Consider the following 27839-nt stretch of genomic DNA (forward strand, 5'->3'; position numbering starts at 1 on the left):
GTCCACATTTAACTCCAAATCTGATAATACACATTTCGAATACCTAAGTCGTAGATTACCTATTTACCGTATTTTACGGATTATAAGGCGCACCTGAAACCCTTTATTTTCTCAAACATCGCCTAATGTACGTATTATTTCTGGTTGTGCTTACCGACCTCATAGCAATTTTATTTGGTACATGGTGAAATGATAAGTGATACATTTGGACTCTAAGTCGACACCTGTTAAATAAATGACGCGAGCAAGTACCCATAAGCAAGCAACACCAAGAATATAGAACATTACACACGATGATAAAAATCTGTAAAAGTGTATTAGTACGACTTTAGTAATCTACAAAGCCGCATCGCTTGATGGAACGAGGAGCATTACAGCAGTAGTCAGACGTACTATGCTTCAACACACAGTTATTACTATGGTGTGTGTATTATGACCCTAAAATGGCACCTATTAGGAGACATGTTATCCGGCGTTTTGTTTCGCAATATTATGCAAAACCAACTTTTCTTACCTATTGGTACCTGCTGTTGTGTATTTGGGATCTGCATAAGTCCCGAAAATGTGCGTGTATCTGCCATCGTAGTCAGAGCCGTGGTCAATAAGCTCCTTCTTTTTCTCTATCTTCTTGCGGGTCTAATATAAAGTAGTGTACAGTTTTAACTTATATCTGTCAGTAGACTCACTGTGGAAGCGCTAAAAACTACGCTACAACAAAGATGACGGGGAGAAGACTGTCAAAGGTGAGCCAAGTAAATAAGACCGGCCACAAAACGGTGCATCCTGAAGAAACGGTCAGAAAGTGGCTTGAAGATGATCTGTAAAACATAATCTATGCAACATTCTGACCAAAGAACCACCATTGCATGTTATGTAGACCACAAGGAAGTGTTTTAAATGTAAAATATGACCCCTTTAATGCACCTTGGTGAGCCTTTTGTATGAAAAACAGACCTAAATAGACCCGCCATTGGGCAGTACTCCTTATAATACGGTGCGCCTTATGGTCTGAATAATACGGTAAGTAACACAATTGAAGGTAACAGGAGTGTGTTTTTTGCATTGAATTATTTTGAAACATTAAATACTTTTGTACATAAAATATAGCCACATGACAATGTTTGCAAATAGTATGTTGACACTAAACACAATATTGTTTCATTGAAAACAAATATTTTAAAAACAAATAACAAATAAGTAATGTTATTTATAATAGCGCAAATCTTGATCTCAAAATAGTCGTAAAAAAATGTCTAAATACAGATGGTGATCCGGATCAGCCCCGATTTCGAATAACTTGTTCCTTATCCCATTTCTAACATTTCCTTAAGTTAAATTTAAAATCCACCCATACATTTTTTAATGTATGGGTGGATACAACTAACAGACAGACAGACAAACAAACCACATCAAATACATAATGTCCAAGAAGAAGTCATTAATGAAAAGATAAATAAAATGGCCATGTCTGTGCGTGTTTGTTTTGGCTTTGTTGGTGGCTTCCAAACACGCTGAAGGACGGTTTACTCTTTGGATCGGTCTCAACATTTGGGCGCGTTTGTTTTACGCGGTATGAAACAAATGGAGTGAACCCTCTTTTCATGAATCCACTCTCTTTGTCTCTGTAGGTGGAGGCGAGCAATTCAGCTTTGTCACTTCAATGTAGGGTAAAGTTATAGAAATTATCCAGATCACCCACCAAAATCTAATCACTGGTTCCAATTACTGACATTTCCTGAAAATGTCATCAAAGTCCGCCCTTAACTTTGAGAGTAGAGATGTCCGATAATTGCGTTAAAATGTAATATCGGAAATTATCGGTATCGTTTTTTTTATTATCGGTATCGGTTTTTTTATTTGTATTTTTTTTTTTATTAAATCAACATAAAAAACACAAGATACACTTACAATTAGTGCACCAACCCAAAAAAAACCTTCCTCCCCCATTTACACTCATTCACACAAAAGGGTTGTTTCTTTCTGTTATTAATATTCTGGTTCCTACATTATATATCAATATATATCAATACAGTCTGCAAGGGATACAGTCCGTAAGCACACATGATTGTGTGTGCTGCTGGTTCACTAATAGTACTAACCTTTAACAGTTAATTTTACTGATTTCCTTAATTACTAGTTTCAATGTAACTGTTTTTATATTGTTTTACTTTCTTTTTTATTCAAGAAAATGTTTTTAATTTATTTATCTTATTTTATTTTATACATTTTTTTTAAAAGTACCTTATCTTCACCATACCTGGTTGTCCAAATTAGGCATAATAATGTGTTAATTCCACGACTGTATATATCGGTTGATATCGGTATCGGTTGATATCAGTATCGGTAATTAAAGAGTTGGACAATATCGGAATATCGGACATCGGCAAAAAGCCATTATCGAACATCCCTATTTGAGAGTTATGTTGCTAACCAACAAACAAATTGACTGTCAAACCCCGGCGATTACGAAACCTCCTTTTGGGGATTAAAGTACCAGGACTGTGCAGAGATTGAAATACGCCAATTACATATCATGTACAATTGTAATTTTCCAGAAAACATGAAATAAGAATAAACAATGGCCTCCAACATGCAAATTAATATTTTTGCACACTGACCCACAAGGCTGTGTTCATCACTGCCCTGCTTTCTTAACCCTTCTCATCTTTCTTTCATATTCACAAAAAGAAGAATTTGTGGCTCTCCTAGTAGACGGCAAAAAGTATCCTATGCTGCTATTAAAACGGCCCAGCTCAAGATCAAGTATGTGTGCTAACGTGTGTGTGTGTGTGTGTGTGTGCACCTAACCTATCGAGTCAGCATTTTTGAGAGGTCAGGCCTACTGAGAATTTAAAAAATAATTAAATTATTTAGTCTCAGTCACAAATTCAGCTCAGCAATTTGTGATGAATTATTGCTAGAATCCCTGACTCATGCTTGGTGGCAGACACGTAAGAAACAAAACAAACACACTTTTGATCACATAAGAAATCAGTCAACTAATACATACTTTCTGTGGGCACATACTACACTAAACACACATCTAAATGCAACACATTTTTCGAAATCAAGGATCTAAAACATTTACTATATACCGTATTTTTCAGACTATAAGTCACAGTTTTTTTCATAGTTTGGTCGGGCTCCAGTGCGACTTATATATGTTTTTTTTCCTTCTTTATTATGCATTTTCGGCGGGTGCGACTTATACTCCGGAAAATACGGTACACAAAAATACCTATTGCTCTTAAATATTGTTCACAAATCTGTCCCAATCTGTGTTAGTGAGCATTTAATCCATCCCACCTCACAGGTGTGGCATATCAAGATGGTAATTAAACAGCATGATTATTGCACAGGTGTGCCTTAGGCTGTCCACAATAAAAGGTCACTCTGAAATGTGCAGTTTTATCACACAGCACAATGCCACAGATGTCACACATTTTGAGGGAGCGTGCAGTTGGCATGCTGACTGCAGGAATGTCCACCAGAGCTGTTGCCTGTGAATCGAATGTTCAATTCTCTACCATAAGCCGTCTCCAAAGGCGTTTCAGAGAATTTTGCAGGACATCTGAACGGCTTCACAACTGCAGACCACGTGTAACCACACAAGCCCAGGACCTTCACATCCAGCAGGTGCACTTCTATGATCGTCTGAGACCAGCCACCCGGACAGCTGCTGCAACAATTGGTTTGCATGACCAAAGAATTTCCGCATAAACTGTGAGAAACCGTCTCAGGGAAGCTCATCTGCATGTTCGTCGTCTTCATCTAGGTCTCGATCTGACTGCAGTTTGTCGTCGTAACCGACTTGAGTGGGGAAATGCTCACATTTGATGGCGTCTGGTACATTGGCGAGATGTTCTCTTCACGGATGAATCCCGGTTTTCACTGTTCAGGTCAGATGGCAGACAGCATTGGCAGGAGTATGTTATGGACAATGAACAGAAGAGCATTTTATTGATGGCATTTTGAATGCACAGAGATACCGTGACGAGATCCTGAGGCCCATTGTTGTGCCATTCACCCGAGACCATCACCTGATGTTTCCACGGCCCCATGTTGCAAGGATCTGTACACAAATCCTGGAAGCTGAAAACTTCCCAGTTCTTGCATGGCCAACATACTCACTGGACATGTCACCCATTGAGCATGTTTGGGATGCTGTGGATCGGCGTATACGACAGCGTGTTCCAGCTCCTGCCAATATCATCAACTTTGCACAGCCATGATAAGGAGTGGACCAACATTCCACAGGCCACGATCAACAACCTGATCTACTCTATTTGAAGGAGATGTGTTGCACTGTGGGAGGCAAATGGTGGTCACACCAGATACTGACTGCTTTTTGACCCCCCAACCTACCCTCAACCCCCCAGACCCCAATAAAGCAAAACTGCACATTTCAGTGTCTTTTTGTGTGCAGCCTAAGGCACACCTGTGCAGTAATCATGCTGTTTTTTTTGGTTTGGTTTGTTATTTTTAATCATGCTGTTTAAATTAGCATCTTGATATGCCACACCTGTGAGGTGGGATGGATTATTTTGGCAAAGAAGAAGTGCTCACTAACACAAATTTACACAGATTTATGCATCATATTTGAGAGGAAAAGGTATTTTGTGTATCTGGTAAAAGTTTGACGGGCGGTATAGCTCGGTTGGTAGAGTGGCCGTGCCAGCAACTTGAGGGTTCCAGGTTCGATCCCCGCTTCTGCCATCCGAGTCCCTGCCGTTGTGTCCTTGGGCAAGACACTTTACCCACCTGCTCCCAGTGCCACCCACACTGGTTTAAATGTAACTTAGATATTGGGTTTTACTATGTAAAAGCGCTTTGAGTCGCTAGAGAAAAGCGCTATATAAATATAATTCACTTCACTTCACATCTTTGAGCTCAACTCGTGAAAAATTGGAGCGAAAAAACAAAAGTGTTGCATTTATATTTTGTTCAGTGTATATAAAATCCATGTCCTGAACGTCAGACATGCACAGGGGATTTCTGGGCCACCATCCCGCCCTAGACCAAACATCACACCCTATACACACACACTTTGTGTGTTAAATGCACTCAAACACTAATTACTGCATGACTTTGGTTGAAGCCAGCTTTTTAAAATACACCTTAATTATGTTTTTTTATTTTTTACAGATGTGATCAACATATCCAGATAACCCCCCCTAAATAATTTATTTTCATATTTTTTGTACAAAAAAGTGCTAATATTACACAATGATATAACCTATCATTATTCATGATTATTCATCTGTCAACTTTTCCTTTACTTCAGTGTAAAGTGGAGATCAGCTAATTCCCATACAGTAGGATTATCATCAGTGGATATTATTATATAAATTATATTATGATTATATTATTTGTGCATGTCCTTGGCGCTATACCTCCCTTTGTCTTTGACACATGTGAGACGATCTGTCACATCACGTTTTGTTTGTCATGTTTCCTTATCTGTACTTGTTTCCTGGTCAGCGCTCTTATTTTTGTTCCATTTCCTGCATGTCTCCTTGAGCGCTTTTTCCCTCACCTGCCACTGATTGACAGCCTGGCCACACCTGGTCGTGGTGGTCAGTCAGCTGGCTTGTATTTATGCCTGCCTCGCCCTCCAGTCAGGGCTCGAGTATTGTATTGTCTTTTTTATCTGTGCTCAATGTTACTCTGTTTTGCTGTACGCTACTTATGCTTCCGTGCACTAAAATCTGCACACATCTAAAAAATAAGTTTATAAGAAAGAATCGACTGCAGAGGACCAGCAGAAATTGGACTCTGAAGCGGACAATTTAAAAGGTTAAGAAGGTTCCGTGAATCTATAATCTATCATCGCCAATCTTAACTTTTTTTTTTTTTAAATTAAAGTTCCTTCTGCTACTGTCTTCTTTTTATTCACTGACACACTGCAGATCATTTTATGAAAATATATTTGTTCTTTCATCGAGGTATACCTGTATGTTACACCAGTTTTAGATGTTTAATAGGGCTGTAACTAACAATTATGCAATAGTCTATTAGTCAGCGATAATTGTTTTGAATAATTGACTAGTAAAACGATTATTATTTTTGATCTGCTTTATACAATTGAGTTTGACGTTGAGTCCACAACCTGATTTTAACATGGTTTTAAAACCTATTATGGTTAATTAAATCATAACAAAAAAATTGTAAATTACTGAGAAATTAATGGTTTTACTTTATTCCACAAAGTTTATAACCACATTAAAAATATATCCTATAAACATGACATTCAGTTCAATTTGTATGTGTTATCCAATAATAGGTTTATTTATCTGCAATTATTTATCTTAAATGAATAAAAGTGTAAAGGATTACTAGCCGTCTATAAATTACAATGTTAATTAACAACGAATCAAAAATAGCACGATTTGGTCGATGAATTTTCATTATTAACATTGTCAATTATGTTGACCAATCATTACAGGCCTAATGTGCAATATCATGGCTCCAAGCTACGGCCCGCGACCTTCAACTTAAATTTAAATAGCTGACAAACAAATTGCTGCAAATGTGCTCCATTTAGTGGACAACCTGAGTAAATCATGTCAATGACCTTGAATTTTAAATATAAGTGTACACATCACAGCGTTTACTTATACAACCCAGTCCAAACCACAGTTCCTATTCATGGCGCAAGTAAACTGCAATCAACACAGAATGTTAACACACATGGTAACACATAACACAACCTCCTCACTGAACTTTGTGGATATTATTTAAAAAAATCCCCATGGCCATAAAAAATTTAAAATTACACCCATTTAAATCCACTACAATGCTTGATAGGAAAATGCAAAACATTCTCTCTACACTTATCTGTGTTTGACATATTTTAGCCACTTGATTTTTCTGATTGATCACAAAATTTTAGGTTGTCACGGAAGTAAACAATGTAGGAATTTAACTTTCACATACTCTTAATATCCAATCATATTATTATTGATCCCTTATATTAATATAACATATGTATATATATATATATATATATATATATATATATATATATATATATATATATATATATATATATATATATATATATATATATATATATATATATACGTATCAGAATCAGCTTTATTGTCATTACGCAGGGTAACGAGATTGAGGCCATTCCATACAGTGCGATGTGTGCATGCAAGAAAACAATGTGTAAATATATAAAAATATAAAAAATATAGAAGTGCAAAGAAAGGTGTGGAAGAGAACAGTGTACACTCTATACTCTCTGTACAATGTACACCCTATACACTCTGTACAAATGTACACACATATATATATATATATATATATATATATATATATATATATATATATATATATATATATATATATATATATATATATATATGTATATATATATATATATATATATATATATATATATATATATATATATATATATATATATATATATATATAAATAATGGCCAATTTTTCAGGGGATCATTAGTCAATAGTCAATAACAAACTATTTATAGCCATTCATACTGTAACTACCTGCTGGTGTTATTGTGTATGTTAGTGTGTTATGATGGTAATTTTCCCATGATCTATAAACACACCTTGTTGGCGGAGAATGGGCAAGTGTTGTGTGTCTTGAACTGAAGCAAGGAGGCAGACGTGTGCGCACGGAGGAAATTCTTGTTGGAATTGGGCCTGTTGTTATCATAAAATTGTCAATAAAAGCTAAAAAGTAAATCAGACTTTGTTTGTTTTCTCCTGGACACTGCAATACATTATATTACTTCATTATGATTGGTGTGGTGGCTAATATGAAGCCTGTACATTAAGGAGAAACCATAAATGTAGTTAAACCGGATGTATAGTGTAGCGTTTTTATTTTGAAACTGGAAAATGTGCGATTTTTTGGATTGCCTGTTTGCAATAAAAAAAAAAAACCTCTCCTTTCGACACCCTGCCGACTGTCTTTCATTTCTGTTGAACTTTTATGTCATCTTACTTCCTAAATCAGTCACAGTGACAATCTAAATGTGATGTTATCACTGCACCTTCACCGTAATCTGAACACGGAAGTGAAGCACCACCCACCTCTAGAACGATACGCGCAGCAGGTGTTTGCTGCAGGGATGTCGTCTCTTCTCATGGCAAAAAATAGTCCTTTGTTGTCAGGAGAACAACTTGCCATGGCTTTGAACCTGATATTTCCATAAGGTAGACTTTCTTTTGTCCATTTCAGTGCTTCTCAATTATTTTCTGTTGCGCCCCCCTAATAATGATGAATAAAATGATAGATGGGTTATACTTGTATAGCGCTTTTCTACCTTCAAGGTAGTCAAAGCGCTTTGACAGTATTACCACATTCACCCATTCACACACACATTCACACACTGATGGCAAGAGCTGCCATGCAAGGCGCTAACCAGCAGCCATCAGGAGCAAGGGGTGAAGTGTCTTGCCCAAGGACACAACGGACGTGACTAGGATGGTAGAAGGTGGGGATTGAACCCCAGTAACCAGCAACACTCCGATTGCTGGCACGGCCACTCTACCAACTTCGAATAAAAACATACTTCGCCCCCACTCCCCAACGTAACTATAAATAGTATCATTTGTCTATAAAATTGTTATAAGCACGCCTCTGCATAACACTGTATCCTTATCAACATTAAAGATAACACACCGGTCTTTCCTCGTCTCTCACCGTAGTCACAGTGAAGCCAAGCTACATACACTTTATCATATTCTAGTACGGCAAAAAAACAAACATGCCCCCCCTGGCATCACACTGGGGGCGTCCTCCCCACTATTTGAGAAGGTCTGTTTTACGTGAACGCCATTGAAATTCTTTTGTAACTCATTTGGAACTCCGTAGATTGCTCTTGCTCACCATTGCAGTTCCTATCTTATACTACTGTGTGAGTTAGGGATCGTTGATAAAAAGGAGTCATTCAAAAGACTTGATTGTTCGGCCAGATCTCTTTGCACAATAACATCTTGTATTTCTACAACTTTGTGGCCTCTTTTAGGAAGAGGACATATCCTCTTATTGAAAGTGGTTTGTGAATGAGGCCCATTATTTTCCTGCCAGCTGTATCTGTGCAGTCTGTGGAGCAGTGACGTGCAGTCACTAGAGGCAGGTGAGGCGGGGCCTCACCTGCCATCATGGAAAGAAAAAAAAATGTAAAAAGAAAAAAAAATTATTAAATTGTTAAATGTATCCAGTGATTATACTATAAAGTTATTTTCCATTTAACTTCACCAGTTTTAGATTATTTTTATTCAAAATCGCTGAATTTTCCCATTTGCCGTTCAAATACTGAGACGAGACGGTGCGGTGATCAGCAGCCAGTTGAGGCACGTCACTGAGTTGTGCTTCACCGTGGATTGTGCGATGACTCGGCTAACTGCTGGCCTGCTGTGCAGTGAGACCGTATTGCTATATGAACTATATTATACATTTCCATAGTTTAGTTAGCTGAGGTATATAATGTACAGTGTATTTTGTCAACAACTGTATGTGTGTAACGTATTTCTTGTGCTGAGCAATCATAAAACTGCTGCAAAGACGCACTGGCTGAGGCTCGCGTAATCCCACCTCCTGGTGCCGGTTAATGCACCTCCCGACGGGAGCGCCACACCAACCAAAGCCCACACCCAAACCCTCCACGTGCAAGACCGAATCCACCCAAAAAAAGTCATTTAACAAGAAGCCAAAAAGTGCAAAAACAACATTGCTCGCGCCTGAGGAGCGTGAACGACTGCAGGGACACAACATTAGGTACACCTGCAGACTGCAGCACGGATTTCATATTTCATTCATTCACAACTCCTCCAACACGAACATTATTGTTTTTGCACTTTTTGGCTTCTTATTGAGCTGCTGCATTTTTTAGTTGGGTTGTTTATTTCTTTTGAGTAACTTCTTCTACATTTCTAAAAGGGGAGGAATGTAATAGAGTGATCTATGTTTGTCTGTTGCCATCTCCTGGTTAATGTTGGCTGTAGCGTACTGTGGTTACTTTTTGGTTGGCCAACGATTTACGTGGTGTTGCGCACCTGACGTCAAGTGTGTTGAGTCTGTTCTGAAGTCTACAGTAAAGAGACGTACTTCATCACCTCGCCTGGTCATTGCCTCCAACTCAATATATTACATAAAGGTAAGACCATAATAACATTTTTTTTAATTAAATGTGCTTTTTTGTGTGCTACAGTTTGTATGTGTAAAGTTAAAGTTAAGTTAAAGTACCAATGATTGTCACACACACTAGGTGTGGTGAAATGTGTCCTCTGCATTTGACCCATCCCTTGATCACCCCCTGGGAGGTGAGGGGAGCAGTGGGCAGGAGCGGCGCCGCGCCCCGGAATCATTTTTGGTGATTTAACCCCCAATTCCAACCCTTGAGGCTGAGTGCCAAGCAGGGAAGAATGCTGTTATGAGCTTTTAAACATAACCCGTTAACTGCTGCCAATCAAATGGTGAATAAGAAACTCTTTAGGGTTCATATGTTTGTAAATCTGACTGTGATGAAGTCAGTGCCTCACCAGCCATCAACCTCACCGCACGTCACTGCTGTGGAGTGATGTCAGCCATCTTGACACAATGATGGCAGACAGTAATGTCAATGGGATATTGTTCAAAGACGTCAATTCTGATGAACCCTGAAACGTTTTCGGTACGTAACTCACCAGCCACTCTAATATCTTGCGAGCTTTGAGCCGTCAATCGGTACTTATTATCACAAAGGAGAAACGGCCAATCATTATAGAGAGAGATAATCAGATGCAGTTCGGCAGATTGAATTGCATGAAATACAGTCTAGCATACACACATACAGTCGTGGTCAAAAGTTTACATACACTTGTAAAGAACATAATGTCATGGCTGTCTTGAATTTCCAATCATTTCTACAACTCTTATTTTTTTGTGATAGAGTAATTGGAGCACATACTTGTTGGTCCAAAAAAAAAATTCATGAAGTTTGGTTCTTTTATGAATTTATTAAGGGTCTACTGAAAATGTGACCAAATCTGCTGGGTCAAAAGTATACATACAGCAATGTTAATATTTGGTTACATGTCCTTTGGCAAGTTTCAGTGTAATACAGCGCTTTTGGTAGCCATCCACAAGCTTTTGGCAAGCTTCTGGTTGAATTTTTGACCACTCCTCTTGACAAAATTGGTGCAGTTCAGCTAAATATGTTGGTTTTCTGACATGGACTTGTTTCTTCAGCATCGTCCACATGTCAGGACTTTGGGAAGACCATTCCAAAACCTTAGTTCTAGCCTGATTTGGCCATTCCTTTACCACTTTTGACGTGCGTTTAGGGTCATTGTCCTGTTGGAACACCTAACTGCGCCCCAGACCCAACCTCCGGGCTGATGATTTTAGGTTGTCCTGAAGAATTTGGAGGTAATCCTCCTTTTTCATTGTCCCATTTACTCTCTGTAAAGCACCAGTTCCATTGGCAGCAAAACAGACCCCGAGCATAATACTACCACCACCATGCTTGACGGTAAGCATGGTGTTCCTGGGATTAAAGGGAAACATTATCACCAGACCTATGTAAGCGTCAATATATACCTTGATGTTGCAGAAAAAAGACCATATATTTTTTTAACCGATTTCCGAACTCTAAATGGGTGAATTTTGGCGAATTAAACGCCTTTCTAATATTCGCTCTCGGAGCGATCAGGAAGCAATCCGCCATTTTCTCAAACACCGAGTCAAAACAGCTCTGTTATTTTCCGTTTTTTCGACTTTTTTCCGTACCTTGGAGACATCATGCCTCGTCGGTGTGTTGTCGGAGGGTGTAACAACACCAACAGGGACGGATTCAAGTTGCACCAGTGGCCCAAAGATGCGAAAGTGGCAAGAAATTGGACGTTTGTTCCGCACACTTTACCGACGAAAGCTATGCTACGACAGAGATGGCAAGAATGTGTGGATATCCTGCGACACTCAAAGCAGATGCATTTCCAACGATAAAGTCAAAGAAATCTGCCGCCAGACCCCCATTGAATCTGCCGGAGTGTGTGAGCAATTCAGGGACAAATAACCTCGGTAGCACGGCAAGCAATGGCGGAAGTTTGTTCCCGCAGACGAGCGAGCTAAACCCCTTATCGACCCTAGCTTCCCTGGCCTGCTGACATCAACTCCAAAATTGGACAGATCAGCTTTCAGGAAAAGAGCACAGATGAGGGTATGTCTACAGAGTATATTAATTGATGAAAATTGGGCTGTCTGCACTCTCAAAGTGCATGTTGTTGCCAAATGTATTTCATATGCTGTAAACCTAGTTCATAGTTGTTAGTTTCCTTTAATGCCAAACAAACACATACCAATCGTTGGTTAGAAGGCGATCGCCGAATTCGTCCTCGCTTTCTCCCGTGTCGCTGTCTGTTGTGTCGTTTTCGTCGGTTTCGCTTGCATACGGTTCAAACCGATATGGCTCAATAGCTTCAGTTTCTTCTTCAATTTTGTTTTCGCTACCTGCCTCCACACTACAACCATCCGTTTCAATACATTCGTAATCTGTTGAATCGCTTAAGCCGCTGAAATCCGAGTCTGAATCCGAGCTAATGTCGCTATAGCTTGCTGTTCTTTCCGCCATGTTTGTTTGTGTTGGCTTCACTATGTGACGTCACAGGAAAATGGACGGGTGTTTATAACGATGGTTAAAATCAGGCACTTTGAAGTTTTTTTTAGGGATATTGCGTGGTGGGTAACATTTTAAAAAAAACTTCGAAAAATATAACAAGCCACTGGGAACTGATTTTTAATGGTTTTAACAATTCTGAAATTGTGATAATGTTCCCCTTTAAAGGTCTCACCTTTTCTCCTCCAAACATATTGCTGGGTATTGTGGCCAAACAGCTCAATTTGTGTTTCATCTGACATCACACAGACAAAGATAAGACCTTCTGGAGGAAGGTTCTGTCGAAACTCAAGACAGCCATGACATTATGTTCTTTACAAGTGTATGTAAACTTTTGACCAGGACTGTATTCCTATGTGTGTACCAGTGTTTTTGTAGTGATATGTATGTTTTGTTGTCTTGTTTAGCACAATTGTTTGTACACATCACACCTACTGACAAGCTCCCTCGTAGCAGCGTGCCAACCGCCCTCAGCAATCGCAGTCTGCAAGAGATAAATCAACTACAAGGCAGATGCAGCATGTGCATATGTATGAGCGCAAGGTGAACATGACAGATTCACCAGACTGCTGAACAGCCTCTCTTCTATCCAGTCAGTGCAGTCTGACGCTCTTCCTCTTAGCTCCCAAACAATACAACGTTGTAAAGATTGGATGGACGTAGTCGTGGGGATGTGATGGTTGTTCTTAGAGATGCGCGGATAGGCAATTATTTCATCCGCAACCGCGTCAGAAAGTCGTCAACCATCCGCCATCCACCCGATGTAACGTTTGATCAGAACTGCATCCGCCCACCATCCGCCCGTTGTTATATATGTAATATTAATAAAAAAATAAAAAAAAAGGGTGAAAACTACGCGAATTGCACCTTGTGCAGACAAGATTTTTCGATCGGACACGGAGGAATTAGCGATGTAAAAGACCACGTTGGGACAAAAAAACGCAAGTCTAATGCCGTTGCTAGCGATACAAGTGGAAAACTTTCAACGTTTTTCGTCGCCCAAACAGATTCTTTGGATGTGATAAATGCCGAAGTTTTATTTACGGAGGCAATAATTGAGCATGGACTTCCAATCGCACTGGCTGATCACATGGGACAGTTAATAATGTAATGCAACCTTTAAAAATCATTACGCGGTGATCGCGATCCCAAAAATAAACTTTTCTTGCAGAAAAATTCGCTTTATATTACTATAGAGTCCTTTTAACGAATGAGTTTGATGGTTTATCACAAACCTTAAATGAAAGAAGTCCTTTGTTCTCCTGCACCATGCATGCACAATCCTGTCGGCTGTATTTCACAGCACGACATACTGTAAAAAGTGTTTATACTATTTATACTTTCAATTAACAAATTGAAGTCTTGTGAAAGGTTGACAGGATAACTGGCATTAACTGTCAAAATAATTTCAAACTATTGAAGTTAGCTTACAGAATAAACATGTCAATCAACCCATATGATTTTTGCTGTAATATTTTTGTTTTGAAAAGTCACTGTGACTGATAGAAAAGTGATGGTTTTAGCAACATTTTAACCTGTCTGAATGCTAATAGTCATTTTGCGTCGGGGGGCGAAGCCCTGAACCCTCCACCAGGACTTTGTCCTGGACCTACCAGGGCCTGCGGCCCTTGGACCCTGGCTACTAGGTTTTTCTGATTTAAAAGTTGGCAGGTATGGTGAGGTTATAAAGCTTTTGCCTGTTAAAGAAAGGAGACTGATCCAATGCAGCACAGACATTCGCGTGCCACGCTGTCACGACCCAGACGCACACCAGTGCGCAATCATATGGGAGCCGCGCTGAGCGCACCTCCAAGCGCGTCTCGCTGCCGGCGACGGCCAGATATGGGCCCACGCTCCAGCGCCATCCATTTTCAGGGCTAGTTGATTCGGCAGGTGGGTTGTTACACACTCCTTAGCGGGTTCCAACTTCCATGGCCACCGTCCTGCTCTCTATATCAACCAGGGTGAGCCCCACCCCTTTCATGAGCACACTACACGCGGAGTGACCCCTGTTACGCGCCCCCGGCAACAGGGGTGGCAAGCAGGTAAGCTGCGCGGGCGGAGCGCGCGGAGTGACCCATGTTACGAGCCCCCGGCCACGGGGGTGGCGGGCAGGTAAGCTGCTTACCTGCTGCGCGTGACGCCGGCCGCGGCGAAAGCGGACGAGGCGGGGTGTCGGTGCGGTGGGCGCGGTAGTGACCCTGGACGTGCGTCGGGCCCTTCTCGCGGATCGCCTCAGCTACGGCTCCCGGTGGGGCCCTCTCGGGGGAAGGGGCCTCGGTCCCGGACCCCGGCGAGGCGTCCCTTCTCCGCTCCGTAAAAGTGTCCATCTCTTTTCTTTTTTTTTCTTCTGTTGTGGCATATGCAGCAGGTGCCTGCTCGTTTTTCGTATGTGGGTAACAACATTTAACTATGTACCGAATTGGTTTAACTGCCACCCGCAAAAAAAAAAAAAAAAAAAAAAAAAATTAATCCGCCCGACCCGACCCGCGAGCGGATAAAATCTTAGTTTTTTTAATTTCATCCGCCCGATCCGCGGATAATCCGCGGACTCCGCGGTTGTGTCCGCAAACCGCGCATCTCTAGTTGTTCTCTTCCTGGCCGGCAATAAAAGACAGAAAACTAAATTCACAACTGTCAGGATAGGGCCTGAAAATGTAATGACTACTGTCATGATGCAGGTACAGCGGGCCTGGGCAAAGTAGTTAGCATTTAGCATTCCATTTAATTTAACAGTAAAGTAGTGGGGGATGGCGTGGCACAGTTGGTAGAGTGGCCGTGCCAGCAACCTGAGGGTTCCTGGTTCGATCCCCAGCTTCCACCAACCTAGTCACATCCGTTGTGTCCTTGAGTAAGACACTTCACCCTTGCTCCTGATGGGTCGTGGTTAGCGCCTTGCATGGCAGCTCCCGCCATCAGTGTGTGTGAATGGGTGAATGTGGAAATAGTGTCAAAGCGCTTTGAGAACTTGAAGGTAGAAAAAAGCTATACAAGTATAACCCATTTATCATTTAATAATAATAATAATAATGATGATAGTAATAATCATACTATTCCCGGGCGCGGCCACCGCTGCTGCTCACTGCTCCCCTCACCTCCCAGGGGGTGAACAAGGGTGATGAGTCAAATGCAGAGATTAATTTCGCCACACCTTGTGTGTGTGTGTGACAATCATTGGTACTTTAACTTAACTTTAACTTTAATAATGGGAATTGTGGCATTGTCTAAATTAGATTCCATGTACAAACCCTGTTTCCATATGAGTTGGGAAATTGTGTTAGATATATAATATAAACGGAATACAATGATTTGCAAATCATTTTCAACCCACATTCAATTGAATGCACTACAAAGACAAGATATTTGATGTTCAAACTCATAAACTCTTTTTTTTTTTTTTGCAAATAATAATTAACTTAGAATTTCATGGCTGCAACACGTGCCAAAGTAGTTGGGAAAGGGCATGTTCACCACTGTGTTACATGGCCTTTCCTTTTAACAACACTCAGTAAACGTTTGGGAACTGAGGAGACACATTTTTTAAGCTTCTCAGGTGAAATTCTTTCCTATTCTTGCTTGATGTACAGCTTAAGTTGTTCAACAGTCCGGGGGTCTCCGTTGTGGTATTTTAGGCTTCATAATGCGCCACACATTTTCAACGAGATACAGGTCTGGACTACAGGCAGGCCAGTCTAGTACCCACACTCTTTTACTATGAAGCCACGTTGATGTAACACGTGGTTTGGCATTGTCTTGCTGAAATAAGCAGGGGCGTCCATGGTAACGTTGCTTGGATGGCAACATATGTTGCTCCAAAACCTGTAAGTACCTTTCAGCATTAATGGCGCCTTCACAGATGTGTAAGTTACCCATGTCTTGGGCACTAATACACCCCCATACCATCACAGATGCTGGCTTTCAACTTTGCGCCTATAATGTTTTATTTCCTCTTTGGTCCGGAGGACACGACGTCCACAGTTTCCAAAAACAATTTGAAATGTGGACTCGTCAGACCACAGAACACTTTTCCACTTTGTATCAGTCCATCTTAGATGAGCTCAGGCCCAGCGAAGCCGACGGCATTTCTGGGTGTTGTTGATAAATGGTTTTCGCCTTGCATAGAAGAGTTTTAACTTGCGCTTAAAGATGTAGCGACCAACTGTAGTTACTGACAGTGGGTTTCTGAAGTGTTCCTGAGCCCATGTGGTGATATCCTTTACACACTGATGTCGCTTGTTGATGCAGTACAGCCTGAGGGATCAAAGGTCACAGGCTTAGCTGCTTACGGGCAGTGATTTCTCCAGATTCTCTGAACCCTTTGATGACATTACGGACCGTAGATGGTGAAATCCCTAGATTCCTTGCAACAGCTGGTCGAGAAAGGTTTTTCTTAAACTGTTCAACAATTTGCTCACGCATTTGTTGACAAAGTGGTGACCCCCGCCCCATCCTTGTTTGTGAATGACTGAGCATTTCATGGAATCTACTTTTATACCCAATCATGGCACCCACCTGTTCCCAATTTGCCTGTTCACCTGTGGGATGTTCCAAATAAGTGTTTGATGAGCATTCCTCAACTTTATCAGTATTTATTGCCACCTTTCCCAACTTCTTTGTCACGTGTTGCTGGCATCAAATTCTAAAGTTAATGATTATTTGCAAAAAAAAAAAGGTTTATCCGTTTGAACATCAAATATGTTGTCTTTGTAGCATATTCAACTGAATATGGGTTGAAAATGATTTGCAAATCATTGTATTACGTTTATATTTACATCTAACACAATTTCCCAACTCATATGGAAACGGGGTTTGTATTTCTGTACTTCTGAGTTTTTTTCTGCAAAATAAAAGAGCCTGATTCATAAAATCCCATTCCATATCGGGAAACAACATATCTTATAAGAACAACACGGTCAACTTTCCGCATAAAAGTTTTGAACGTGTTTGTGTTTTCCTGTATTTTAGTTCTTTCTACTGTTCCTGCTATGTTATTTGCGCTCCCCACTTCCTGTTTCGTCTATCAATCAGGAGACTTCTGAGGCTCAGCGTCGTCAATGGGACGGTGCTGGTTTGTTTTCTTGTTATACAATATGGGGAGGCGTCAAAGTGTGGATGTTGTATCGGGGGCCCTGGACTTTCGTCAAGTTTGAAGATATTTCCTGGCATTTAAATGTCGGTTATAAAAAAAAAAAAGTCATACATATTGAGATCAAATAAATATTGCTGTGAAAGTTCAATAATAAGGTTGCTTAAATCAAATTAAGAGTGTCCAAGACTACCTAGACCCCATCACCCCCATCAAAAAAGAGCACTGAACACTTCACTCAACACATACCGTAACATCATAATGTTATCAAATCTCATCATCAAGCAGTCTCATGAACAACAGCAGCAATTTAGAAAAAAATAATGAAGGTATAGACATAAATCATCTGTTACAGCATATGGAAAAGTTATGTATAAATTTTACTTTTGCATCTCAATGCACCTAACTGTGATGTGTTCGAGGATTCAAAATTCAAGTTGGAAACAGAGGCCTCACTACTTTTTTAGAGACACGGGGAGGCTTGCACCATAGGATATGTACTAATACATATTTAATCATAATAATGATCTTTTATTATGATGATAATCCTATGTGCGTCAGATAATCTATGTTTTACACTCTGAAGTAAAGGGAAACTTGACAAATGTATAATCATATTTAAGTAAATAATATATAAATATACATATATATATATATATTATTTATTTATTTATTTATTTATTTATTTATTTTTATTCTATTTATTATTATATTTTTTATTTATTTATTTTTTTTTAATTATAATTTTTATTATTCGTATTCTGGCCACTTGTTTTTGCTCCCATTTTTCATGAGTTGAACTCAAAGATGTAAAACTTTCACTATATACACAAAAAGTGTATTCCTCTCTAATATTGTTCACAAATCTGTCTAAATCTATGTTAGTGAGCATTTTCCATTTGCCAAGATGATCCATCCCACCTCACATGTGTGGCATATCAAGATCAATCAATCAATCAATCAATCAATGTTTATTTATATAGCCCTAAATCACAAGTGTCTCAAAGGGCTGCACAAGCCACAACGACATCCTCGGTACAAAGCCCACATAAGGGCAAGGAAAAACTCACCCCAGTGGGACGTCGATGTGAATGACTATGAGAACCCCACATGATTGGTGTGCCTTAGGATACCCACAATAAAAGGCCACTCTGAAATGTGCAGTTTTGCTTCATTGGGGTCTGGGTGGGGTCAGAAAAGCAGTCATTTTCTGGTGTGACCATCATTTGCCTCACGCAGTGCAACACATTTCCTTCGCATAGAGTTGATCAGGTTGTTGATTGTGGCCTGTGGAATGTTGGTCCGCTCCTCTTCAATGTCTGTGCAAATTTGCTGGATATTGGCGGGAACTGGAACACACTGTCGTATACGCCAATCCTCAGCATCCCAAACATGCTCAATGGGTGACATGTCCGGTGAGTATGCTGGCCATGCAAGAACTGGGATGTTTTCATCCTCCAGGAATTGTGTACAGATCCTTGCAACATGGGGCCATGCATTGTCATCCTGCAACATGAGGTTGACACAACAGTGGGCCTCAGGATCCCGTCACGGTATCTTTGTGCATTCAAAATGCCATCAATAAAATGCACTTGTGTTCGTTGTCCATAACATACTCCTGCCCATACCATAACCCCACCCCTAACATGGGCCACTCGATTCACAACATTGACCTCAGCAAACCGCTCTCCCACACGACGCCACACACACTGTCTGCCATCTGCTCTGAAGAGTGAAAACCAGGAATAATCCGTGAAGAGAACACCTCTCCAACATGCCAGACGCCATCGAATGTGAGCATTCGTCTCAGGTCGAGACCCCGATAAGGACGACGAGCATGCAGATGAGCTTCCCTGAGACGGTTTCTCACAGTTTGTGCAGAAATTCTTTGGTTATGCAAACCAATTATTGCAGCAGCTGTCCGGGTGATTATGGAGGTACCCCTGCTGGATGTGGAGGTCATGGGCTGGTGTGGTTACACTTGGTCTGTGGTTGATGTACTGCCAATTTCTCTGAAACGCCTTTGGAGACAGTTTATGGTAGAGAAATGAACATTCAGTTCACGGGCAACAGCTCTGGTGGACATTCCTGCAGTCGGCATGCCAACTGCACGCTCCCTCAAAACTTGTGACATCTGTGGCATTGTGCTGTGTGATAAAACTGCACATTTCAGAGTGTTTTTTTTGTCGTGGACAGCCAAAGGCACACCTGTTTAATCAGCATCTTGATATGCTACATCTGTGAGGGCACTAAAACAGATTTAGACAGATAGGAATGGGTATTTTGTGTGTGTAGTAAACGTTTTAGATCTTTTGAGTTCAACTCATGAAAAATGGGAACAAAAACAAAAGTGTTTGTTTAGTTTAACTACGGTTTGTACACGTATTTTAAAAAGCTAGTTTCAACCAAATCTATGTAATTACGTTTTTTGTTAGCGCACGTAAACATTCCAACTGTGTGTGTATGGGTGGCAGTGACGTTGGATTCAGTGTGTGGGGGTAGGGGGGGTGAATTGGGGCACATAATTTAATGCTACGCCCCTGATTGTGTTTTTGCCTTGCCTACTTCCAAGTTTTTTTACTCACCACTGTGGCGGTCACGCCGGTGCTACCTGAGGTTACCCAGGTTACCTTTTAACTGCACGTTGCTTGTCGTCTCTGCATCTTGGGTCACGTCGCCAACCGCCATGCCATAACGTATCAAACACAATGTTTTGCAAAATAATTAGCTTTTTTAAAATTCCAGTCAATGTGATTATAGCACTCAGGGAAAATACTCTATCCTTAGTATTGTGTTCAACATTATCATTCCCATATCTTTCTTTTCCTAGGTTGGAGTAAACAAGTTGACTATGAGCCAGGAACAGGCAGTAAGCCGTTGTTTCCCAAAATGCATCTGGAGACCTGTGGAGAACCACTGTCATCTGCGAGGACCACCGTGGAACTTCAAACCAGTCATATTGGGAAGGGCTGCGACCGTGAGACCTACTCTGAGAAGTCGTTACAAAAATTATGTGGTTGGTTCTTTTGCTTGTTTTTGTCTGAAAAAAGAGGTTGCATATGAAATACCGTATTTTTCGGAGTATAAGTCGCTCCGGAGTATAAGTCGCACCGGCCGAAAATGCATAATAAAGAAGGAAAAAAACATATATAAGTTGCACTGGAGTATAAGTCACATTTTTTGGGGAAATTTATTTGATTTAAACCCAACACCAAGAATAGACATTTGAAAGGCAATTTAAAATAAATAAAGAATAGTGAACAACAGGTTGAATAAGTGTACGTTATATGACGCATAAATAACCAACTGAGAACGTGCCTGGTATGTTAACGTAACATATTATGGTAAGAGTCATTCAAGTAACTATAACATATAGAACATGCTATACGTTTACCAAACAATCTGTCACTCCTAATCGCTAAATCCCATGAAATCTTATACGTCTAGTCTCTTACGTGAATGAGCTGAATAATATTATTTGATATTTTACGGTAATGTGTTAATAATTTCACACATAAGTCGCTCCTGAGTATAAGTCGCACCCCCGGCCAAACTAGGAAAAAAAACTGCGACTTATAGTCCGAAAAATACGGTACTTGGTGTAATTGGTGTAATGTAATTTCTTCACATACAATATATCAAATCCAGGTTGATTAACTACCGTACTCTCCAGGCTGGCAATAGCACCAGTATTTAAGTCATACCCACCAAATTTTAGAATAAATACATATGTTTACATGTATTAGCCGCATCGGACCATAAGAGTTAGTAAATGTTTATACCTTAAAGAAGAAATGCAGCTTCTTTTTTTTTAATTTTGCTAATTATTACTCACTGCATACTTTATGAGAGCCAACAAACATAATAAAACAGAATTTATTGTACAAGGTCTGCTGTCATTAGGATGCCGACTGCTAGGATGTTCATATATTCCCATTTCGATGAAGAATGTCTCATAATCCTCACGAAGAAAAGGGTTGGGGTTGGGGAGGGTCGAAAACCAAGCATCTTTTCGTCTCCTCCTCGCTAGTTTCGGGTCCTAAATGGCTGTCAAAGTGTACCAACTTGTCGGAACATATACTCAGACTTCTTCCATCTGGGTGAGATGCATGGTTCATGATCTAGAATAAACTTCCAGGGAGCAAGGAAGCGAGGAAACAGCAGACCACTCGATGATGTAAACATAGAGACACACAAAAATGATCAAGGCTCCACTATAAATGGTTAGTCTGCGTTAGCGCTTATAATAACATTATCACCAATACTTGGTTTAAATTAAAATCACAAAATGTAAATGGAGTATTGTTGGCTGTTTTTGAATAGTTATTTATTGGATTTCATGGGCGGAATAGAGGAGCTCCCATTGACTCCGCTGTAAGTGGACTTTTATTTACGTTTATTTACAAGTTAGAATGCATTAAAAAAAATAAAAAAATCCATCTGTCGTCATGTCTTTCATAATGATTGTGAACAAAAAAAGTGAAATTCTCCTGTAATTGTTTCCAAACGGTACTTGTCACACAGCAGCACAACGGTTGATCTAACAAAACACTCTAGCTGCGGCAGTTAGCTCTCCAATGTGCTAAACCGACTTAATAACTCTACGGTGACATGTTGGTGAACGTACAAAACTGAAACACCACAAAAAGAATGCCATTGTAAGTTAATGATACTAATACAAACACTTGTAAACGTGTTAGCATATTCGCTAATGCTAACGACGCTAGCTTGATTACATTGCGATAGCACGTACATACAGTATATGCATGAAAACACTTCTACAGACATCACACATGGGATGGTTTAGTAAGTGTGAATTGTTTTAGTTATATTGTAAAACTTACAAAAATTGCTTGAAGTGATGAATGAAGAATCCTTTCGATTAGATAAACGCTATAGACTTTTTATTCACTGCATAAAACAGGAAGTACATTTTCAACCCAAAGCAGCTGCAGTGAGTGAACTTGTCCAAAAGATGGCACCATAGCCCAAAAAAATAACACCTTTGCTGAGTCTCTTAGTGTCGAAAACTTTGTTGAATACAAAACATTATGACCTTTAGCAAAGATACATTTATAAATTAGCCACGCCGTTTTCTAAATTGTAGGAATAAAGTAGTGGCTTATAGTCCGGAAAATACGGTTTTTGGTTGTTAGTGAAGATTACCTGAAGAGATACTGCCATCATTTAAAACTTAAAGCACAGTATGAACATAACCAATGTTTGAGAAACCTTGCAAAGTTGCAGCAAATTAAAGAAACTGTATCATTTCTTAGAACCGATCATCCCAAAGGTGTTAGATCAAGAACTGCGGTTTAATTTTTTCCCATAACCAGCCATTTGTATTTGGATTAAAATTATGATTGAAACAGGGTATTGATTGAAACTGAATAAAATAGGCTACATCTGGCCGACACAAATATGTGTCGGCGTTTTCACTTAAACTTAAGGTGATTTATGCTTCTGCCCAGACACGCCTACTCTCCTCTCCAAAACCCTGCGGTATAGTGTGACGTGCAGCTCCAAAAATATAACATCGTGTCACGGCGATGCAGGTTGTAGGGTTATCATTGGACGGCTTGTAGTACATTATTTCCTGTGTGTATTCTACTTGATGGCATACTGCCAATGTTTGTGAATGCCTTCAACCCAATTTCAAATTAACATTTACTTTGAACGTGATCTCAGGGCAGTCAATCGATCGCAACTGGACTGTTTGGTTTGTCTTAGAAGACGTTTCGCCTCTCATCTGAGTAGACTTTATCTGTTCATGCTCATAGACTTAGATTGGTCAGATCTAGTCTAGTGGCTGGTGCCAAAACCCCAAATATTTATACTCCAAAAACCAGGAGGGTGTACCTTGGCAAGGATGGTTTTGCCCTATTGTAGTGAGAAAAACAACTGTTTTGATGCAAACGAACAATACTACTATCAAAGCCAACGACAGTCTCACTACAATAGGGCGAAACCATCCTTGCCCAGGCAAACCCTCCTGACTTTTAGAGTACGGTATATATATTTGGGGTTTAGACTAGATCTGACCAATCTAAGTCTAAGACTAGATCTGTCCAATCTAAGTCTATGAGCATGAACTGATGAAGCCTACTCGGATGAGAGGCGAAACGTCTTCCAAGACAAACCAAACAATCCAGTTGCGATCGATTGAATGCCCTGAGATTACAATGACCTGGATGAATCCTGTTCGGGCTTACAATATCGAGCTGGAGCCTACCTCAGCTAAGGAAAAACATACAAATCCCTGGACTGGTCACTCATTACTCAATAGGAGATTGTGAACGTAACTCTGAGTAGGAATGAGTCCAATGAAAGCCACAAAAATTAGCTACGGTATATGAACCATTGTACTGTCCCCTAAAATAGGACCAGAATGGGATTTTGTCACTATTGTGTAGGACATGGCACGCATCTCCGAAGATGCAGCCACACTTGTTTGCTTGTTGCTGCTCCACCAACAGGTGGCTTGCTCTCATAATCTACTAACAATTAAAAATTCCAATTGCATCTCATTTGAATAGCCCTCCCTTCGTCCCGTCCTCCGGCTCCACAGTCCATGCATGGCTTGCCACTAAAGAGTCCTGTGCAGTCACCTCAAAACATTTAAATGATAGTGAGAAGAATACATTGTAATTGCCTATTTAAAGCCCAATATATTTGAGATAATGTCCAACAACATTGGGCAAAGACAAGGCAGCAACTCGGTGTAGGACAAGTAAATACATATTTATTAATTTGAGAATCTAATTACTGGAGATGGATTTTGAAGGCTGTCACATGCATGACAATGAGGTAAAGAAAAACTGGAAAAACATCAACTAGTGCACAAATATTTGATTATTACCCGGAATTATCAGATAAATAAAGTGTTAAAAGTTTGAGCTGTGATATGTTGGCGTTTATTAGAACTAAGCGATTTATCGGAAAAATGATCAAAACGGACATTTGGAGCAATCGATGTGTCGATTATTTTTGTTTTGTTAAGCCTAAAACCAGATAATAGATCATTTAAAAATAAAAAATAAATACTCACTGATAAAGTATGTTAACTGGAGTGACTATGTATTTAATATTAACACATACACATTAGAAAATGGGTTAATTGGAGGAGTGGTGCTTGATTTTTGGACAAACAACTAGCATTAACATACAAACTGTAAATGCTAACTTGTCCTCATATGCCCCAAATGTGTCTGTAAAAAATATTTGTTATGCAAGTCAAAAGATTGTGTTTGCTACCAAAATAGACCTTGACCTTGTTTCTGCTTGTTTGCTGATCTTAAATATGCAGGATGATTTCTGGTAATGTGCTGCATCATTGATGTCGGTCTATTGTGAAAGGCTAGCTTCGTTTGACAGTGCAAACGTTTCAGTACAATGTCTGTCTTTTTCAATTTTGAATAGTCTCAAAATCTATCTCTCATCTTCTTTGTGCTCTTTGATCTCTTATCCATATTTCTTGATCCATATTATCCGTGTCTTTCTTTGAGTCATGTGTGCTCTATTGGAGCAGTCTTGCAGAACAATGTCTACATAGTTTATTCATTAAACTAATCATCAAAGCATCAAATTACAAAGCAAAAATGATTGCAATCCAATTAATCGATTTAATTGATTAATCGTAGAGAGCGGGAAAATTGTGCATTAACCGAAATCTAGAAATAGGTTCAATTAATTGTGGTTTGGATTTTTGCCTTAGTTTCTCTGCATTAGATTATACACAAGTTTTAAAAACATGGCCATTATTTCAGTGGTGCAACAATACATCAGTTTTCAGCTTTTATATGACATAACCATATAAAGACTTTCAAGGACATAACACATTTAGGTATGAGATGGGAAAATCTATTGATTTTCATAGGCGATTCTGAATCGATCAACTAACGTCCAAATATCAATCATTTCAATTATCTTCAAAGCTAGTTAGTACATACCAGTCCTCAAGTTTTTGAAAGGCGTACAAATTTGTATTACATTTTTGTTTTTACTTTTTTTACTCAAGTTTCTCAAATGTTATTCCAAAATATCAAACATGCAACTTGTTTTTGATCAGATAATGTCACAGGTTTAAATTAATAAAACATATTAATTAGAGATGTCTTATCGGCCGATAAATGCGTTAAAATGTAGTATCGGAAATTATTGGTATCGTTTTTTTTATTATCGGTATCGTTTTATTTATTTATTTTTTTTGTTTTTTTGTTTGTTTTATTAAATCAACATAAAAAACCACAAGATACACTTACAATTAGTACACCAACTCAAAACACCTCCCTCCCCCATTTAAACTCATTCATACTCATTCACACAAAAGGGTTGTTTCTTTCTGTTATTAATATTCTGGTTCCTACATTATATATCAATATATATCAATACAGTCTGCAAGGGATACAGTCCGTAAGCACACATGATTGTGCGTGCTGCTGGTCCACTAATAGTACTAATCTTTAACAGTTAATTTTACCAATTTTCATTAATTACTAGTTTCTATGGAACTGTTTTTATATTGTTTTACTTTCTTTTTTATTCAAGAAAATGTTTTTAATTTATTTATCTTATTTTATTTTATAAAAAATTTTTTAAAGTACCTTATCTTCACCATACCTGGTTGTCCAAATTAGGCATAATAATGTGTTAATTCCACGGCTGTATATATCGGTTGATATCGGTATCGGTTGATATCGGTATCATAATCAAAGAGTTGGACAATATCGGAATATCGGATATCGGCAAAAAGCCATTATCGGACATCCCTAATATTAATATAAATAATTTATATTTAAATGTATACTAATTGACAACTGTAACATCATTTGCTCAAATGGGTCAAATTAAAAAACATTACATTTGGTATTTTTATTTAGAGCTCAAGTTGATTCAAGCAAAATAAAGAAAATAATACAAAATGTTTTTAATGCCCTATAAAAAATTAAGATATTTTATATTCCCTTTGGCTTTGGGGTATTGTCGAATAACTGCCAGTGTATCGTACATATTTCCAGTTTCTTATTATGGCAAAAAATAAAGCCACATTTTACTGAAAGGACAAAACAGTCATCCTTCGTCCACTGAAGGTTATAAGACAGTAAAATGCGGAACTCGTGAGGACACACACGGAGCAAAACACAGCAGGAGGAGACGAGAAGCCATGCTAACCTCTAAGGGAGCTTGAATGTAAAGTAGTAAAACAAAAAATTAAGTGCAACTAAGTCTATCTAGAACAGCAGAGAGTAACCAGATAAGAAGAGGAAAACAGAAAGTAGGTTAACCAGTCTGGAAAGAATAGTTTCTATATTAACGAGTGAATACAACACACCTCTTTGAGTTGCGCCTACGGCAGGCCTGGGCAATTATTTTGACTCAGGTGGGGAAAATTTAGAGAAAAAAATGTGTCTGGGGCCGATATATTGGATTTTCAGGAAAACTAATACAAAACCTCACAATAATATCTGATAGAATGCGAAAACGTTATGACAAACCGCCTTAAAAAACGGAATGGAATTTTATGCGTTTTTTTTTACTGAATGAGACACCCAGAATGTACATGAAAATAAAGAATGTGGGATTTACAATATTAACTATGATCGATAAAACACTGAATATTGACAACATGTGAACGTCACACCCCCTCTCGGTCAACATATTTTACAATCAAGCGAAACGCAACAAAAATGCAACAAACATAGCGAAATATGAACGTGAAGGATACAAAAAAAAAAACACATACACCGCATCTGTCCCTGACACCTGCATTTCAGGCTCTGTGGAAACGCTCCCCACCCACACTGCTTGGTGCCTAGTCTGAGCTGCTGTGACTTAACTGACCATAGAAACTTGTATATCATGCAAAAGTGCAGAATCCAACCATTTAAATACTTTGTATAGTTCAGGACTAGCGGTAATTTGAAAAGATCACTGCACATCATAATGGCAGCTACAGTTTCCATCTTAAAGATCTAAAAACAAATTGGGGAATATTCGGCAGGCCTACGGCGTCCAGGGGTAAAGTGTCTGAGCATTGTGAAGTTAATTAATGCACGGAAACTAAAACAATGCTCGCCACGCAGGTACGTTGCTTAGGCTGCTACAGTACGGAT

At 39.3% G+C, this 27839-nt stretch overlaps 1 protein-coding gene across 1 annotated transcript in view; it reads left to right on the plus strand.

Moving 5' to 3' along the window:
* LOC133572578 (calsyntenin-2-like) overlaps positions 1-27839 on the plus strand; it is an 839649-nt gene that overhangs the window by 596360 nt on the left and 215450 nt on the right. The window contains exon 6 of the mRNA XM_061925391.2: positions 20558-20743. Within this exon, the coding sequence (XP_061781375.2) occupies positions 20558-20743 (186 nt within the window). The remainder of the gene's footprint in view (positions 1-20557; positions 20744-27839) is intronic.

The sequence above is a fragment of the Nerophis lumbriciformis genome, linkage group LG30 (genome assembly GCF_033978685.3).
Source record: "Nerophis lumbriciformis linkage group LG30, RoL_Nlum_v2.1, whole genome shotgun sequence".
Classification (NCBI taxonomy): Eukaryota; Metazoa; Chordata; class Actinopteri; order Syngnathiformes; family Syngnathidae; genus Nerophis; species Nerophis lumbriciformis.